The sequence below is a fragment of the Callithrix jacchus genome, chromosome 10, assembly GCF_049354715.1.
Source record: "Callithrix jacchus isolate 240 chromosome 10, calJac240_pri, whole genome shotgun sequence".
NCBI lineage: Eukaryota > Metazoa > Chordata > Mammalia > Primates > Cebidae > Callithrix > Callithrix jacchus.
In genome coordinates this window covers 24003477-24022506 of record NC_133511.1, presented here as the reverse complement: position 1 = coordinate 24022506, position 19030 = coordinate 24003477, and the positions used below count along the sequence as shown (strand labels likewise).

General features: G+C 38.5%; 1 protein-coding gene across 1 annotated transcript; it reads left to right on the top strand.

Annotated features, from left to right (window-relative positions):
* Positions 1-11780: 11780 nt before the first annotated feature.
* On the top strand, positions 11781-19018 carry OR8B8 (olfactory receptor, family 8, subfamily B, member 8). Its single transcript, XM_035264949.3, has 3 exons — positions 11781-12022; positions 15958-16168; positions 16473-19018. Exon 3 carries the CDS (start codon positions 16483-16485, stop codon positions 17419-17421), a length of 939 nt encoding a protein of 312 aa, XP_035120840.2. The 5' UTR covers positions 11781-12022; positions 15958-16168; positions 16473-16482; the 3' UTR covers positions 17422-19018.
* The last annotated feature ends 12 nt before the right edge of the window (positions 19019-19030 follow it).

Genomic DNA, 19030 nt, shown 5'->3' with positions numbered 1-19030 from the left:
GCTCAAATAGGTTGGAAGATAAAGTTGAGAAAATCTTTGATAAAGAAAAACAGACTGAAAAAATAGAAAAGTAGAAAAGTGAGTTTATTATTTGAATAATAACACTTTATGAAAGAAATGTTTACTGAATTTAACCTTAACAAAAATAAGTTTGAAGATATGTTCTAGGGGAATATGTTTGAGTGAGATACATTCTAAATTTGAAAAATTAATAATAACATTGAGTGCTTACCACATGATAATCATCTTATTCCTCTCTCTGCCCCACATTCTTCTCCAGTTCATTAAAAACCAGCATACTTAATGGCATTGTGATTATGTTAAAGGAAAAATAGGCATATGTATTAGAAATATATGCTGAATTATTTTGTTTGAAATAATATTGTATATAGGACTTTCTTTAAAATGCTTTAGCCAAAAAATATGTATTAATAGAAATATATGACACAAGGTTGTTAAAATGAATATAACCATTGACATTTAGTGATGAATATATGATGGCCTGTTATACTACAATTTTTGTATATGTTTGGAAAGTGTCCTAATAAGAAATAAGAAGGCAACTAATGGTAAATAATCAAAAGAAATAATTTTGATAAATTAGTCCTCAGGCAATTAACTTGCAGTTAACATATCAGTGAGCGATATTTGAGCCACAGGAATAAATAGAATTACTCCAGGAAATTATATGAGATGAAGCGATAAGAAAGATGAGGTTGGAAGGCTGGGCACAGTGGCTAACGCCTGTAATCCCAGCGCTTTGGCAGGCCGAGGTAGGTGGATCATGAGATCAGGAGCTTGAGACCATCCTGCTAACATGATGAAAAAAAACCCCATCTCTACTAAAAATACAAAAAATTAGCTGAGCATGGTTGCACGTGTGGGAGGCTGAGGCAGGAGAATTGCTTGAACCAGGGAGGTGGAGATTGCAGTGAGCGAGATAGCACCAAGGCACTCCAGCCTGGGCGACAAAGCGAGACTCCATCTTAAAAAAGAAAAAAAGAAAAAAAAAAAAGGAAGATGAGTTTGCAAATTTGAGGAAGTTCAATATTTCCTAATGGGCAGAAATGAAGCCATTAAGTGTGATGCATACAATATCATAAAGTAGATAAGTCAGCTTTTGATACTTCTGTTTACAGAAGAGGAAATCTCAGATTAAAAAACATTTTGACTTTTCCAAGGCTACACAACTAGATCTTTAGACATATAAGCCTGGCTTCTTTAAGTATATCACATTGCCTCTTGATTACAAGTAGTGTTTAGAAAAAGGTTCCCTAGAGAAAGCTTTGAAAAAGTATGTCAATATTTTACAGAGAGGTTTTGTGGCTTTCCTGACCTGTAGAGATGTCAGAAATAGCAGTCAGCCTCCACCATGCTGTAATTAGGATTTCTGAAACATCTCTATCCAACAAGGAAACTCTGTTGCTTTCTACAAGATTAGTGAATCTTTATGTTTAAGGCTTACTCTTTTTAAAATCAATTGACATTCCCACGAATGCCTAGAATAATCCCCACTCCATCAAATAGCCTTTAAATAAGACCGTATCTCCTTACATTTTCCTTCTCTAGCACAATTTTGGAACATGATGTGCCTTTAATACACCTTGAAGTCATATATTTTACATTGCGAATCCTAGTATAATTTGCTTTTTATAGCACATATATTCCTGAGATGAATGTCACTTAAAAATGGATTCCTATTTTAAGAGCTCCAAACTGTGGGCTACGATGAAACTGAGCTCTGGGCAGCTCCTAACTTCGGAAGCCCTTGCAACTCTTTCTGTCACTGAGTAACTTTCCTTTCTTAGTCCTCGAAATATCAGGAAGTTCCTTTTAATCTGTAAATATCTTGATTCTCAAAGTCACACCCAATGGGGACACATCATTTACTTATGGTAAAACTAGTTATTTATAATCTACCTTATTTATGAATCATATGAAAATAAGTTTAGCCACAGCTATTTATAAAAAATCTCTAACAAGTTCCTTCAGCATTTGAAAAAATAAATATGTCCCTTAATTTATCATTTAAAAAATCTAGGCTTTTATTGAACCATATTTATATTTCTTTCTACTGAAATTAGTAAATATTAATGAATAATATATGCATTTATCATTGTGTTCAATAATGGGAGTGTAAGTTAAGTAGTATTTAAATATACAATATTTTTCTTTTTTAATTTAAAATTTTAAAATGGACATATAACAATTTTCATATTCGTGGGGCACATAGTGATGTTTTAATACACAGATGATGGTAATTAGCATATCCATCATCTCAAACATTTATCATTTCTTTGTGTTGGGAACATTTACTATCCTCTTTTTAGCTATTTGAAATTATAATTATTGTTAACAATAGTCATTTTACAGTGGTATAGAATACTAGAACTTACTCTTTCTAGCTAGCTGTAATTTTGTATCATTTAACAAATTCTTGCCTATCACTCCCTTCCTCCTACCCTTCCCAGTCTTCAGTATCCTCTGTTCTACTTTTTATTTCTTTGAGATCAACTATTTTCAGCTTCCACATATGAGTGAGAACATGTGGTGTTTAACTTTCTGTGCCTGGTTTATTTCACTTAGCATAATGTCATCCAGTTCCATCCATGTTGCTGTGAATGACACAATTTCATTCTTTTTTATGGCTGAATGGTATTCCACTGTGTATATATACCACATTTTCTTTATCAATTCATCTGTTGTTGGACACCTAGGTTGACTCCGTATCTTGGCTATTGTGAATAGTGCTGCAGTAAACATGAGGGTGTAGATGTCTCTTCCATATAATGATGTCCTTTCCTTTGGATAGATTCCCAGTAGAAGAATTGCTAGATCATCTGGTGATTCTATTTTTAGTTTTTCCAGGAACTTCCATACTGTTCTCCTTGGTGGTTTTACTAGTTTACATTCCCACTAACAGTATGTAAGAGTTCTCTTTTCTCTGCACCCCTGGCAGCACTTGCTATTTTTTGTCTTTTTGTTAATAGCCATCCTAACTGGGGTGAGATGATGTCTCATTGTGGTTTGGACTTGCATTTTCTGATGATTTGTAATGTTGAGCATTTTTTCTTATATTTATTGGCCATTTGTCTGCTTTCTTTTGAGGCATACAAATCATTTGTTCAGATCATTTGCCCATTTTTAAATTGGATTGCTTGTTTTCTACCATTGAGATGTTTCAGTTCCTTGTATATTCTGAACATAAATTGTCTATCGTATAAGTAGTTTGCAAATATTTTCTTCCATTCTGTAAGTTATTTTTTCACTCTGTGGATTGTTTCCTTCGTTGTGCAGAAGCTTTGTAACTTGAAATAATCTCATTTGTTTATTTGTGTTTTTGTTACCTGTGCCTGTGAGGACCTAGTCATATAATCTTTTCTCCTGTCAATGTCCTGAAGCATTTCCCCTATAGATTCCTATAGTAGTTTAATGGTTTGGGTCTTACATTTAGGTTTGTGATTCATTTTGAGTTGATTTTTTGTATAAAGTGAGAGGTGAGGGTCTAGTTTCATTTTTCTGAATAAGAATATCCAGTTTTCCTAGTAGCATTTACTAAACAGACTGTCGTTTCCTCAATGAGTGCTCTTGGCATCTTTGTTAAAAATTAGTTGGCTGTTGATATGTGGATTAATTTCTGAACTATCTATTCTGCTCCAGTGGTTGATGTGTCTATTTTTATGCCAGTCCTATGCTGTTCCAGTTACTCTAGCAGAGTAGTATACTTTGATGTCTGGCAGTGTCATATCCAGCTTTGTTCTTTTTGCTCAGGATTGCTTTAGCTATTCAGGGTCTTTTGTGATTTCATAAAAATTTAAAATTTTTTTCTGTTTTTGTGAGAAATGTCATTGTTGTTTTTCATTTGTTTGTTTTTGTTTCTGTTTTTCTTTTTTTTTAAGAGTCTTGCTGTCACCCAGGCTGGAGTGTGATGGCATGATCTCAGCTCACTGCAATCTCTACCTCCTGGGTTCAAGTTATTCTCCTTCCTCAGCCTCCCAAGTAGCTAGGATTACAGGTGCCCACCAGCTAATTTTTGTATTTTTAGGAGAGACAGGGTTTTGCCATGTTGCCAGGCTGGTTTTGAACTCCTGACCTCAGGTAATCTGCCTGCCTCAGACTCCCGAAGTGCTGGGATTATAGGCATGAGCCACCAGGCACAGCCATCATTGGTATTTTGATAGGGATTGCATTGAATCTGTAGATTGCTTTGAGTAATATTGTCATTTTAGTAAAATTAGTTATATTAATCCATGAGCATAGGATGTTTTTCTTTTTGTTTGTATCCTCTTGATTTCTTTCATCAGGGTTGTAGTTTTTCTTATAGAGGTCTTTCATTTCCTTGGTTAAATTTATCTTTGGGTATTTTAAATTTTTTTGTCAGTATTGCAAGTAGAATTGCTTTCTTGAAATATTCAGCCAATTCATTGTTTATGTATAAAAGCACTATGATTTTTGTTTATTTATTTTCTATCCTGTAACATTACTGAATTTGTTCATTGGTCCTAAGAGTTTTTTTTTTGTTTGTTTAGTAGAGTTTTTAGGTTTTTCTCTATGTAAGATATGTCATCCTCAGAAAGGGACAACTCACTTATTTCTTTGCAATATGGATGTCCTTTATTTATTTATTTATTTTTGCATTATCTCTCTGGCTAGGACTTCCAGTACAATGTTCAATGAGAGTGGTGAGAATTGGGCATCATTGTCTAGTCCTTGAGAAAAAGCTTCAAGTCTAGTTTTTGAGAAAAAGCTTTAAAATTTTTCCTGTTCAGAAAGATGTTAGCTGTGGGTTTTGGATATATGGCCTCTATTATGATGAGGTACTTTCCTTCTATACCCAATTTATTAAGAGTTTTTTTTTATCATGCGGGAATGTTGAATTTTTATCAACAATTTTTTTACATCTATTGAGATGATTATGTGGTTTTTGCCCTCAATTCTATTGATATGATGTATGATGTTTATTGATTTATATCTATTAAACCATTCTGGCATTCCTGGGGAAACTTGTCATTGGTCTGTTTAGGTTTTCTATTTCCTTTTAGTTCAATGTTTGTAGGTTATATGTGTCCAGGAATTTTGGCATTTCCTCTAGATCTTCGAATTTATTGGTGTATACTTTGCACCATAGTCTCTAATGAGTCTTTATATTTCTGTGGTATTTGTTGTGACATCTCCTCTTTTCTGTCTAGACGATCTGTCCAACTCTGAGGGCAGGGTATTGAGGTGTTCAACTATTATTTAATTGGAGTGTTTTTCTCTCTTGAGATCCAATAATTGCTGGATATATCTGAGTGCTCAGGTGTTGGGTGCATATATTTTTACAATTGTTATATTCTCTTGTTGAATTGATCTCTTTATTATTATTGAATGGCTTGCATTGTCTCTTTTTTGTCTCTTAACTTGAAGTCTGTTTTATCTAAGTATAGCCACTCCTGTTTGCTTTTGTTTTTTGTTTGCATGGACTATCTATTTAAATCCCTTTACTTTCCATCTATGTATGTCTTTATGAGCAAGATGAGTTTCTTGTAGGCATCATATAGTTGGATCTTTTTTAAAAAATATTGTTCAATGGAACCAAAAGAGAGCCCACATAGTCAAGAAAATTCTAAGCAAAAGAACAAAGCTGGAGGCATTCACCCTACCTGATCTCAAACTATACTACAAGGCTGCAGCAATCAAAACAGCATGTTACTGGTACCAAAACAGAGATATAGACCAATGGAATAGAACAGAGTCCTCGGAATTAATGTCACACGTCTACAACCATCTGATCTTTGACAAACCTGACAAAAACAAGCAATGGGGAAAGGATTCTCTGTTTAATAGGTAGTGTTGGGAGAACTGACTAGCCATGTGCAGAAAGCTGAAACTGGACCCCTTCCTGACACTTTACACTAAAATTAACTCCAGATGGATTAAAGATTTAAACATAAGACCTAAAACCATAAAAACACTAGAAGAAAACTTAGGCAACACCATTCAGGACATAGGCATAGGCAAAGACTTCATGACTAAAATACCAAAAGCAGTGGCAACAAAAGCCAAAATAGACAAATGGGATTTAATTAAAACTTAAGAGTTTCTGCACAGCAAAAGAAACAGTCATTAGAGTGAATTGACAACAAGCAGAATGGGAATAAATTATTGCAATCTACCCATCTGACAAAAGGCTAATATCCAGAATCTATAAAGAACTAAAGCAGATTTGCAAGAAAAAAAAAACCCATTCAAAAGTGAGCAAAAGATCTGAACAGACACTTTTCAAAAGAGGACATTTATGAGACCAACAAACATATGAAAAAATGCTTATTATCACTAATCATTAGAGAAATGCAAATGAAAACCACATTGAGATACCATCTCATGCCATTTAGAATAGCAATCACTAAAAAATCTGGAGACAACAGATATTGGAGAGGAAGTGGAGAAATAGGAACACTTTTACACTGTTGGTGGGAGTGTAAATTAGTTCAACCATTGTGGAAGACAGTGTGGTGATACCTCAACGATCTAGAAATAGAAATTCCATTTGACCCAGCAATCCCATTACTGAGTATGTACCCAAAGGATTATAAATTGTCCTATTATAAGGACACATGCACATGTATGTTTACTGTGACACTGTTTACAATAGCAAAGACCTGGAACCAACCCAAATGCTCATCAATGATAGACTGGACAAAAAAATGTGGCACGTATACACCATGGAATACTATGCAGCCATAAAAAAGGATGAGCTTATGTCTTTTGTAGGGACTTGGAGAATCTGGAAATCATCATTCTTAGCAAACTGACACAAGAACAGGAAGACAAACATGGCATGTTCTCACTCATAGGCAGGTATTGAACAATGAAAACACATGGGCACAGGGAGAAGAACATTACACACTGGGGTATGTCTGGGGGTGGGGAGCTAGGAGAGGGACAGCGGGGGGTAGGGAGGTTGGGGAGGGATAACATTGGGAGAAATGCCTGATGTGGGTGACGGGGGATGGAGACAGCAAACCACCATGACATGTGTGTACCTATGCAACAATCCTGCAAGATCTGCACATGTACCCCGGAACTTAAAGTACAATAATAAAAAAAAACCAAGGAGATCTTATTCCTAAGTGAAAGAGACTTTATATTAATTGTCAATTATAACAATATATAAAATATGTAAAATAGATATAGGTAGGCCATCAAGTTCAAACATTTAAAACAAAATTAAACTAAATTATAAGGTGGATTAAATGGCTTTTATCTTTATAAAGAAAAGAATGTGCATGCATTGATTGCCTATGTAGAAGGATTTACAAATCTTTTAGCATGGTCAGTTTGTAATAAATTACTGAAAATGTGGAATTCCAATGGAAAATAATTATTGTTCAGTCTATATCTTTTAAATGGGGCAATTTAATCCACTTATTTTCAAGGTTATTGTTGATAGATGAAGACTTATTCTTGTCATTGTATTGATTATTTTCCATTTTTTAATGTATTGTTTGTTCTTTACTTCTTCTCTTATTTATTTTTGCAGTTGGGTGGCTTTCTGTATTGCTAACATTTGATCATTCCTTGCTGTATCAGCTCTATAGTTTTAGGCTGTTTTTATGATGGTGGTTATCATCTTTTTGCTTTCAGATGTAAGATTCCCTAGAGCATTTCTTACAAGTCTGGTCTAGTAATGATGAATTCTTTTAGTTTTTGCTTGTCTGTGAAATATTTATTTCTGGGTATAATATTCTTGGGTGCCAAGTTTTATTTCCTTCAGTACTTTGTATATTCTATCCCATTCTCTGTTGGCTCATAAAGTTTCTGGTGAGAAATTCACAGTTAGTCCTATGGTGATTTTCTTATATGTAACTTGATACTTTTATCTTGTTGCTTTTAAAATTATTTCTTTGTCTTTGACTTCTGACAATTTGACTATAATGTGATTGAGAGAAGACCTGTTTGGATTGAAGGTATCTGGGGTTCTTTGAGATTTCTGGACCTGGATGTCCATTTATCTGTGGACATCCATTTATCTGTCCATTTATCTGTCCATTTATCAGAAAGACTGGGGAGGCTTTCTGATATTATTTTATCAAATCTGATTTCCTCATCTTTTTCCTTCTCTTCTCCTTCTGGAATACCCATAGTATGGACATTGATTAGGTTAATGATGTTACATAAATTCGTTGATTCTTTTTTTTTTTTTCACTTGATCTTAGCCAAGAGGCCAAGAAACAATTAATTCTTTTTTTTTTTTTTTTTGTCTGCTGGTGATACTTCAAAATACTTGTCTTTAAGTTCAGAAATTCTTTTTCCTGCTTGGCCTAGTCTGTGGTCAAATGTCTTAATTGTATTTTTTATTTTTTTCATGAATTTTTGATCTCTAGGTTTTCTATTTTTTTTATATCTGTCTCTCTGTTGAATTTCTGATTTAAATCATGAATTGTTTTCCCAGAATTGTTGGATTGTCTAGATGCATTCTCTTATATCTCACTGAGTTTCCTTAGGAAAATTATTTTAAATCCTTTTTCTGGCATTTTATAGATTATGATTAGGGTCTATAACTAGAGAATTCTTATCTTCTTTTGGTGATGATGTGTTTTCTTGCTTTTTCTTTGTTAATATGTCCCTATGTTGATTTCTACACACCTGGTGGAAAAGTCACCTTTTCCAATTTTATGTAGTAGGTTTCTTAGGAAAAGTCTTATTTGTGTAAGTGAGTCTTGGGGTGTTGGCTCAGTGGAATGTGTTGGCCTTGGTTCTAGGTAAACCCAATAGTGTAGTCTCTGTATAGTTTCTTATAAATGAGTCTTGGGGTGTTGGCTTGGTGGAATGTGTTGGCCTTAGTTCTAGGTAAACCCAATAGTATAGTCTCTGTGTAGTTTCTTCAGCTGTAATCCACACTAGCGGCATTTGTGAGTTTCTTGGTAGCCTAGGCTGAGAGAGTTTATGGCAATGATGGTTCAACTTTGCCAGGGGTGGGCTTGCTGGGCTGTTTCTTAGGTTGGGGACATGTGCATGCATTTGATGGGACAACTAACTTAGGGTCTACCTTGCTGCAGTTGAGGCCATGGGGCTGTTACTCTTGATGGGTGTGTGGGAATGTGGTTGCTTGGCCAGCTTGGTGATATGTCCGCCACAGGCAGTCCACAGGGGTGCTTCTCAGGCACCAGACACAGTCACATGGCTTCTCAGCTGTGGTGTGTGTGTGTGTTTGCTGGGGGTGGCCCACAGGGCTCTACCTCCAGCTTAGGACATGGGTGTGCAGCTGCTCCTTCAGCCTGGGTGTGTGACTACCAGGGGCAGCTCATGAGACAGCTTCTCAGGCCTGTGGTGTGGGCACAAGGCTGCTTGGCTGGCATATCGTTGATTCACGGGGCTGTTTCTCAGTTACAGTACATGGGTACACAGCTACTTTGATGGCCTGGGGGCATATATTTTCCCTGTAATGAGAAGTCCCTCCTGTTTCTGGGCCAATCTGAATTGGATTGGGGAGATATGGAAGCAGAGTCTGCCTTCCTGGATTTTCCATCATCACAGATACATCTTCATTTCCTGGCTACACCCTGGTGCTCTCACATTGACATTCCAGTCTAGTCTTAGATATCTATTCATTGTCTTGGTCTTTCCTTGTGGGAGAGACGACAGTCAGGTGTCTCTAATCAGCTATCTTGCTCCAACTAGAGTTTTAAGCTACATATGATTTTTTTTCCTCTAAAGACAGGGTCTTGCTTTGTCACCCTGGTTGGAGTGCAATGGTTTAATCGTAGCTCATGGCAGCCTTCAACACCTGGGCTCAAGAGATCCTCCTGCCTTAGCCTTCAAAGTAGTTGGAACTACAGGTGTGTGGCATCACATCTGGCTATTTATTTATTTATTTATTTACATTTAAGACACTAAGTCTCTCAATTTTCCCCAGGCTGGTCTCAAACTCCTAGCCTCAAGTGATCTTCCTGCCTCAGCCTCCTGAGTTGCTGAAGTCACAGGAATAAGCCACCATTCCCAGCTCTGAACATAGAATCTTGACTTTAGTAGCTTATACCTTAGTTGTGGCTGGGGTAAATAACTCCTAAAGTAGGATAAATTAGACTAAGCAGATAAAAAAGATGAGTAGGAATAAAACTTCAGTAAATCTAAAACACTTCATTAATTCTAAGCTACTTATTAAACACTGATAGTTGATCATCACACAATCTTATATGCTAGGTGCTAATATATCTGATTTCAGATGGAGTTACTGAAGTTCAAATAGTATAAGCTTACTTGGCTAGTGGGAGATGTAATGAGATTTCCAGGTCATTTTGCTACAAAGCCTGCTCAGGGTACCATATTTGCCTTCTTTGACAAATTTACTAAAAGTTTTCTCCTTCCCTTTTACTTATCATTGATAATTATATGGTTCCATTCTTTACCCTTGATTTGTAGTTTCTGCAATCACTTTTATTTACATGATTTCTCAATATGCGTCTTGATATATTTTTCTTAGCTCTGATCTCACACTGATGACTTATTACTGACCATTTGCTCTTACATGTACTTTCAGGACATGAAAGTCAGGTCTAAATTCTCTCTCTTTATTTCTCTCTTTACTTCCTTACTTCAGGGTTCTGGGGTTGAGACTTTGGTAACCTTTGACACTTGGCCTTCCCTCTCAGTTTTTCCTTTATAACCATCAATCTAGGAAATCCTAACAATCCTCTATCACTACAATTACTTGAGGCCTAAAAAAACAAGACTGTCACAACTAACAAATAAACAGGTTTGATTTCTTTGATTCAAGGAAACGTTCTTGTGCAGAGTAGGATAGATAATAAAAGTACTCATTTAATGTAACTTTTGTGAAAACTACTTGAATTAATATGTGTAAAACATTTAGCCTAGTTCCTAGCACATGGTTAGCACTCACAACCTATAACATATTAGTAGTAATATTAGTATTCTTAATACTAATGATACTAAAATATCATTGGATGATGTTTAAAAAATGTCAGCTTTTCACTTTGTGCATATTATTCATTTTCTACAAATGACGTAATGTACATAAAACTTCCTGCAAAATGGTTGGGACATATATGTTTATACATGGCAGTTATTCCCCAACATAGACCTCCAAGGTCCCATCTAACTCTAGAATTCTATATTAAATACATATATAATTTATGCATAGGTTTGTATGTCGATGAGTTGAAGATAATAAAAGTAAAGTGAGATCAAGTATAACGCAGGAACAGATTATTGCTGATAGTGCTTTCTCAGGGGTGAATGAAGGTCATTTCAAATGAAGACCTTTCGGTTGCCACCTTTTTTCCCTGGTCATGTTCCATAACTTCTTATGAAACTTGTACTTGGGCTTCTTGGCATGTTGTGATGGTTGCTGTAGTTGGGTCCAACCTTGTGCCACCAGAAGTCTGAGGGTTAATGCATGTGTGTGAGAGACATTGTATTGACTCATATTCATGTATCACATACGAAATCACACAAATTATAATGTAATTTTAAAAAGATAGGAAAAGATAGAAATAAAAACAAAGAAGCACTATACAGAAATTCAAGTTTTGGAAAGAGGGCAGTTCTGCAACAAAAGGAACAGAGTTAAGAATAGTTCTTCCTACACTGCTTCCTGCTTGGGCTTCATCTGCTCCTCAGGGAACAAGACTTTAGTAAAGCCCCAGTTGAGAGGATTTTGAAGCGTAGTTTCCATGGCAACAGGCTTTAAAATGTCATAAATTCCGAAGAACTTTTCTTGGTTGTTCTATCATCCAAACAAGAATCCTCTAAGGCTCCCGGAGAAAAGTCAACTTTTAATGAAGCCGGTGTCTTTGCTTTCTGTGCCCTAAGGAGTACCTTTCCTGTGGGGCTCATTTCACGCTTGTAATGATGACTTGTTTTCTTAATTGTGAGTTGACTACAGTGGGAATGACAGCAAGGATTGCAGGTCCTCATAATCACTGAGGGCGTGGCAAATTTCTACGTATAAAAGTTACACTCGAGCCCTCTCGTTTCTGAGCAGTGACTAAAATATATTCCACATGCGGCAGAAGAGGTATGTTCAAATGTCACCAAAGACTTATACACAAAACACACATGCAGACACACACACACACACACACACACACACACACCCTACACACACAGGACTGAGAGAAGAGTAGTAATTAGCTTGCCATGTGGATGTCAGGCAGCTGCCAAGGGGGCTCTAATTCTGAAGCCACCACATGAGGACTTCAGCTGCCTTATTCTGACTAAAAGGCACCTCTCATTAACTGAGTGCTGTTTGAAATTTCATAGCTAGATCTATTTTTTTGGCTACAGACTTCATTTTAAAAAATTCCTGGAAGAGGGTGAAGAATGTGGATTGTCCCCAACAAGTTTTGGTAGACTGTGTGGTGATGAATTTGTGAGATTCCTCCTGAAAACTTAGTTTTGACATAGAATTAAAGGAAAGTCAGCATTAAAATTGTGAATGTTGGGGAAAAGGAACTTTTGCTAAGACTAGGAGACTTGAGATGGGTATAGGAAGAGAGAATGGGAGGCCGTAAAGAAACCCTTACCTGATTCTGGAGTTTGGCTTTTGTGGTAGAATGTGGATATTGAAAAATAGGTAGGACAGGAAATAGGGACAGGGCAAAATACTCAAGGACCTGATGTTGTCTGTGGATTGGGTTATGTTGGAGAGATGGACCTTAAAGTTTGAAAAGTGTGTCGTTGCAAAGTTCCTCTCACTCTTGTCAGCTCTCTTCCTCTGCCCTTTGGTAGACTCTCTATTGTCTCTTTCAGGCTTGTCTAGCTTTAAACAAGATTTTTCCCTCCCTCGTGCCATGCCTAAAATATATACATTTTATATTTGTTTTACATTTATTTTCTACAGCATTTTCAGGGCTCTTTCATTTGTCAACCTCTCTGGTTGGCTCTTCCGCTTTCATGATTTAATTTAACCCTCACACCAACACTGAATTATCACCATCATCCACGATTTATAGATGAGAACACTGAGAATTAGAGATTAACGAACATCTTGTGAGCTATATGATTTAAAGATATAAAAGTGAATACAATGACAATGTTGCTAGCGTTATTATAGTTCACTGGGGGATAGGACAGTAGCACATGTGAGTAGAGCTGCAGGAGATCTAAGAACAAAGTGCCATAGGCTTTGTTGTGGCTAATCCGTATTAGGGTGTGAGCTAATAATTATTTGAAATTACTCTTTCTGGCATTTTGATAGGTCATGCTCAAGACATAAAAATTGTCTGTAACATGGCACAGAGTAATTTCAGGTCCTTGGTGAATTTAGCGGTTCATATTTAGTTTCTTATCCTGGAATCAAAGAGATTGGGTGAAGATGCTTCCTCCTGGGTGGAGCAAGGAACATTTTGTTTAAACCTGCTCCAAATACTGTTTTAGGAGTACCTTAGCTGGGATTTCCACAAAAAGCTGTGCTGGGGACAAGGCCATGCGTGCAGATAGCTTATTTTTAGATGTAATCCTAGGGAAGAGAAAGAGAAAAACAGGGAAGTATAGAAAACCAATAAAAGCTTCTGTTATATGTTACCTTAATGGGAAATTTAGAATTAGTTCCTCTGAGATCTTTTGATGTACTAAGAAGAATGAACCACTGGAGATACAGAAAAGGGAGACATTTACCCACTGGCTCCCAGGGGTATTAACTCCTTCACACTTACAGGTCTGCACATGCACCAGAATGGCTGAATGGATTCTCAGACATTCCACTTTGTCTGAGAATCCTAGGACAGAAATGTCCTAGGACAGAAAAGGAGGGGATGGACACATAGTGTAGTCAGGAAATATTGTTATTGTGCTATAGCTGGATGCAGTTCACTGCCATAGCAACAGCAGAAGCCCAAAGGATAGGCTGAGTAATAAAAAATGAGGCATAAAACGTGCAACATAGAGTGCTTTGTGATGGGACCTGAACTCAGACCTGGTGAAAATATTCAGGATAGCAGGCAAAGGACAACACAGCTGGAAGGCAGGGCCAGCCTTATGTGATTTGTAATGTGCTAAAAAGCTTAGAAAGAACTTTTGCTCCATTTACATGTTACTTGTTCTGAAAATTCATTCTGTATCTCATTGTTGGTGCTTTGAGCTAAGGCATTGTGTCTTAACTACAACTTAAACGTGGTGCTTGGTGGAATCCTGGCATCAAGTCATCAACACCCAATAGCCCAATAGACTAATTGGTCTCCTTCTGCACAACTCTGCCCATGTTGCTTCCTTATTCAATATATTCCATGGAATCACATTGCATACATAATTCCCGTCATGACATTCAAGTCTCTCTACAGAAGGAACCTGGGAGGCTATTCCAGGGCTGATACCCAGCTATGTCCCTTCCTGTACTCTGCATTCTAGCCAAATGAATGGGTGAACTTCTTCCGGACAGTGTAATTGGAGAGATTGGAGACCCAAGTTTTATTCTGGACTCCACCACCAACAAATTCTGACTGGTGGACTTCAATTTTTCTGTCTAGAAAACACAGGGTAGAGGATTAGGTCAGTGAATTCCAAATCTGTGTAAATATCCAGATCAATAGGGTGAGAAATGCAAGTTATAAAACACCACCCCTGGAGATTCTAATTTATGCTGTCAGGCTTGGGGCAGCAGGATTTGTACTTTTAATAAGCATATAGTTATTCAGTTGTACAGGTAGATGTGTGAACCACAGGGTTAGATGATTTTTAAATATTGATTCACCTTTATGGGGCTGCAAGAATGATGATTAGCTGTCACTGAGCTCATGCAAGGCTCTGAGAGGCTGGGACACAAGAGGGATGACTTTTGTCATGAGAGAGGGGAGTTACGGAAAGAGTAAAGCAAACAAAACCAAGAAGCAAATATCCCATGGGAAGAAGGAGAATCAAACTACAAGGCCTTCAGCTCACAATGAGGGGATGGGAACTTTAAGAAAGCGGAAAATAAGACTGGAAAGAGCAAGGATGGAGGACAGGGGCCATCCAGGGGAATCTCAAGAAGTTAGCAGTTTTGGAAAAAAACTCTTCTTAACCCATGGAGATTGATTTTTACTGTCAACCTCGAATTCCAAGAAAAAACAGATTGCTTTCTCTTCTGGACTGGCTACTGTGCAGCTCAGCAACGAACTGAAATATAAGTGGTAGGTTGAATGCTCTCCATCAAACTGGCATAGCATTTTGTTTTGGCCTTTTCTGGATCTTATGACATTCTTTTGCTTAGTTATGTGTGTTCCAGCATCTTTTTCAAGACATGGTCAGAGCCTTGAAGGCAAGAACTGTGCTTTACATACATCATTATCTTCCACAGGGAGGTATTCAACTAGTTGTTAAGAACACAAAATCTAGGGTAAGATGGACCTAGTTTTAATATGGCCTTTGTAATTTAACATTTAGGGAGTTATTTCATCTTTAAAATGAGGGTGATAAAACCCAGCTCATAGAATTTGGGGTAGAATTAAAATGAAGCATTACATGAATAATGGCATTGGATCTTGGCATGCTGAGGTCAGTGTATAATGCGAAGACAGAAAAAGCGTTGGCTATATATACATTAAGTGCTCAATAAATGGTAAATTACTGTTTTTGCACAATGCTTTGTATATTTCCAAGTAGATGTTAATTGAACAAATATTTTCATGTTTCTAAAAGCCCATTCAAACATTATTAAGGCTATAGGCACAACTTTGTTATTTTTTAAAGTTAATATCTAGGGCTGTGATCCCAGGGGAACTGGTGTTCTACTTCTAATCAGGTCCCCAGATATCCAGACTCAGAATAAAACTGCTCAGTCTCCTGTCATCAGCTGTCACTGGTAATGGTAAGGATACTGTCTCCCTTCTGCAAGACAGAGAAAGGCCTGAGGGCTCAGCCTCCATTTGATGCCATGTTCTGTAGCTCAGAAAGGGTTCTGAGGCAGCTGAGGCTCCAGTGCTGCCATCAGGATAGGGCGTAGCGGGATGATGCTTAGTCTTTCATCTGTGATAGCTCTGCAGCCAATCTGTCTGAACAAGTGAAGATAAGAGCTGGACCAAAAGGTACATCACTGAAGCTCTGGGCTGAAGAGGATGAGTGGCTGAATCTGGATGAGCAGTCCGAACTTTTCCTGAGTCCCCAGTCTCAGATAGCAAAGCTCTGGAAAAGACCCCGCCCTTCTGCTCTGTCTAGGATGACCATGAAGTGGATTATCCAGGCACAGGTGGGCTGGGTCCAACCTCTGTAAGGACACTTCCTTGAGATGGGCTTCAGTTTCTCTAAACTTGAGTAGAAACTGGAGTTGGAAAGATCCAACAAAGGGATCACAGTAAAGACGGAGTCCTTCCCAGCAGCCCTGGGCATGGAGGTGGGGCATGTTCCAGAGGGAGTGCAGCAAAGCCCTCTCTGCTGAAGTTCAAAACCTCTCTGTGTGCCTCCTATTCTCAAGAAGGAAGGGAGGGCGACTGGGAGGGCAGCAGTGGTCTCTCCTCTCTCTTTCTAAACAACTTTTTCCCTTGTCCCCACAGAATGCCTTAGATGAGAATGGCTGCTGAGAACTCCTCCGTGACAGAGTTTATCCTCACAGGCTTAACCAACCAGCCGGGATTCCAGATCCCCCTCTTCTTCCTGTTTCTAGGTTTCTACGTGGTCACTGTGGTGGGGAACCTGGGCTTGATAACCCTGATTGGGCTCAACTCTCACCTGCACACCCCTATGTACTTCTTCCTCTATAACTTGTCCTTCATAGACTTCTGCTATTCCAGTGTTATCACTCCCAAAATGCTGATGAGTTTTGTCTCAAAGAAGAACAGCATCTCCTACGCTGGGTGTATGACTCAGCTCTTCTTCTTTCTTTTCTTTGTTGTCTCTGAGTCCTTCATCCTGACAGTGATGGCGTATGACCGCTACGTGGCCATTTGTAACCCACTGCTGTACAGGGTCACCATGTCTCCCCAGGCATGTTTACTCCTTTTGTTGGGTGTCTATGGGATGGGGTTTGCTGGGGCTACAGCCCACACAGCATGCATGATGGGTGTGACCTTCTGTGCCAATAATGTTGTCAACCACTACATGTGTGACATCCTTCCCCTTCTTGAGCACGCTTGCAGCAGCACCTATGTGAACCAGCTGGTAGTGTTTGTTGTTGTGGGCATTGATATTGGCATGCCCACAGTCACCATCTTCATTTCCTATTCTCTCATTCTCTCCAGCATCCTCCATATTCATTCCATGGAGGGCAAGTCCAAAGCCTTCAGCACCTGCAGCTCCCACATAATTGCAGTTTCTCTGTTCTTTGGGTCAGGGGCATTCATGTATCTCAAGCCCTCATCTATTTTACCTATGAATCAGGGCAAAGTGTCTTCCCTGTTCTATACCACTGTGGTGCCCATGCTCAATCCATTAATTTATAGCCTGAGGAATAAGGATGTCAAAGTTGCTCTAAAGAAAACCTTGAACACATATTCATTCTCCTGAGAAAAAAGCAATGCTCAGGAAAAAAACATTGTTTCTCTCATAGTGATTAGTTACCTGGAAGAAATATAATATTTCCTCAAACAAATTCATCATCCCCATTTTGAGGGTTTTTTTTTTGAGATGGAGTTTCACTCTTGTTACCCAGGCTGTAGTGCAATGGCACAATCTCAGCTCACCACAACCTCCGCCTTCTGGGTTCAAGCAATTCTCCTGCCTCAGCCTCCCGAGTAGCTGGGATTACAGGTGCGTGCCACCATGCCCAGCTAATTTTTGTATTTTTAGTAGAGGCAGGGTTTCACCATGTTGACCAGGATGGTCTCGATCTCTTGACCTCATGATCCACCCGCCTCGGTCTCCCAAAGTACTGGGATTATAGGCGTGAGCTACCACGCCCGGCCCTGAGGATTCTTTAATTTACAAATATTCTTAAGAGCTTCGAATACTCACATAGTAAGTCTTGAAACTCATTTCACTCAGTTCCTCCCTATTTCTGAGGATAGACTCTGGCATATATACCTTCCCCGAGGTCGCTCAGCTCCTCAGCAGTGGAACTGAGACTAAAATTCAGGCTCTTTGTTTTCTGTACTGGCTGCCTTTCATTATGGCTCACTTTCTTCCTCCCTCAGGCTCTGGAAGATTTCACTTCAAATGTGAGCTGGACTAGGATGTTAAAATCAGATTCTGTCCTCAGAAATTACATGCAATTTTTCAAAGGCGAATTTTAAATGTCGCATTTTTGCAAGTAAGTAGGAAGTTTGTAGAATTTTTTGTTGATATGGCCTTGCCAAACAGCCAGGGAAATTCTTGAAGCATTTTGCAGAAAGTGCAGGGGAAGTGTGTTAGGACCCAGGGAGCAGCATGCATGGTACCTCTTAAGACAGTGGGGTGGAGCTTCCGGGACCTGGACTTGAAGGGTTTTGCTGATGCTGGGTGGAAGAACTTACAGAAAATGTCAGAGTTATGAAGAACAGAATTTGGGAATTATTTCACATGCAATCACATGCAATCACTGCCCTGTTTTCAAAATTCAAGGTGGGGACCAGGTACAGTGGCTCATGCCTTTAATCCCATCTACTCAGGAGACTGAGGGAGAAGAATCACTTGAACCCAGGAGGTGGAGGTTGCAGCCAGCCAAGATTATGCCACTGCACTCCAGCCTGGGCAACGGAGTGAGACTCCATCTCAAAAAAAAAAAAAAAAAAAAAATCAAGATGGAGAAGTCCACAGCCTGGGGTGGTCAGTTAGGATCTGGAGAACATTTCAGAACCACAGAGAACCATGTGTTACAAGTCAGTAGTCAGGTTAGACCCATACAACCATCAGTCAGTGGAGGGAATGACCACTGAATGGTATAATGCTGCATGGGACAGAAACCATGTGGGGTGTAGGGAGCAGTGGCCATTTTGAGCGTCATGATAGCCGTCTTGTGATCTTGTTGCTCAAGCTTCTGCTTCTCTTATCTAAGTTTCACGTTCTTCTTAGTCACGAGGCCAGCCGGCAGCCTCGTCTCCATGATTACTTTCTGACCTCAGAACTCAGAACTCTTTGCTTGCTTATAAGCAGCTGCTTTGTGCCTAATAAACGAGACTTGATCAGATCTTTGACTTGT

What these genes read in the sequence shown, in the direction of transcription:
- OR8B8 (XM_035264949.3), top strand. Translation starts at nt 16,483, where the DNA reads ATGAGAATGGCTGCTGAGAACTCCTCCGTGACAGAGTTTATCCTCACA.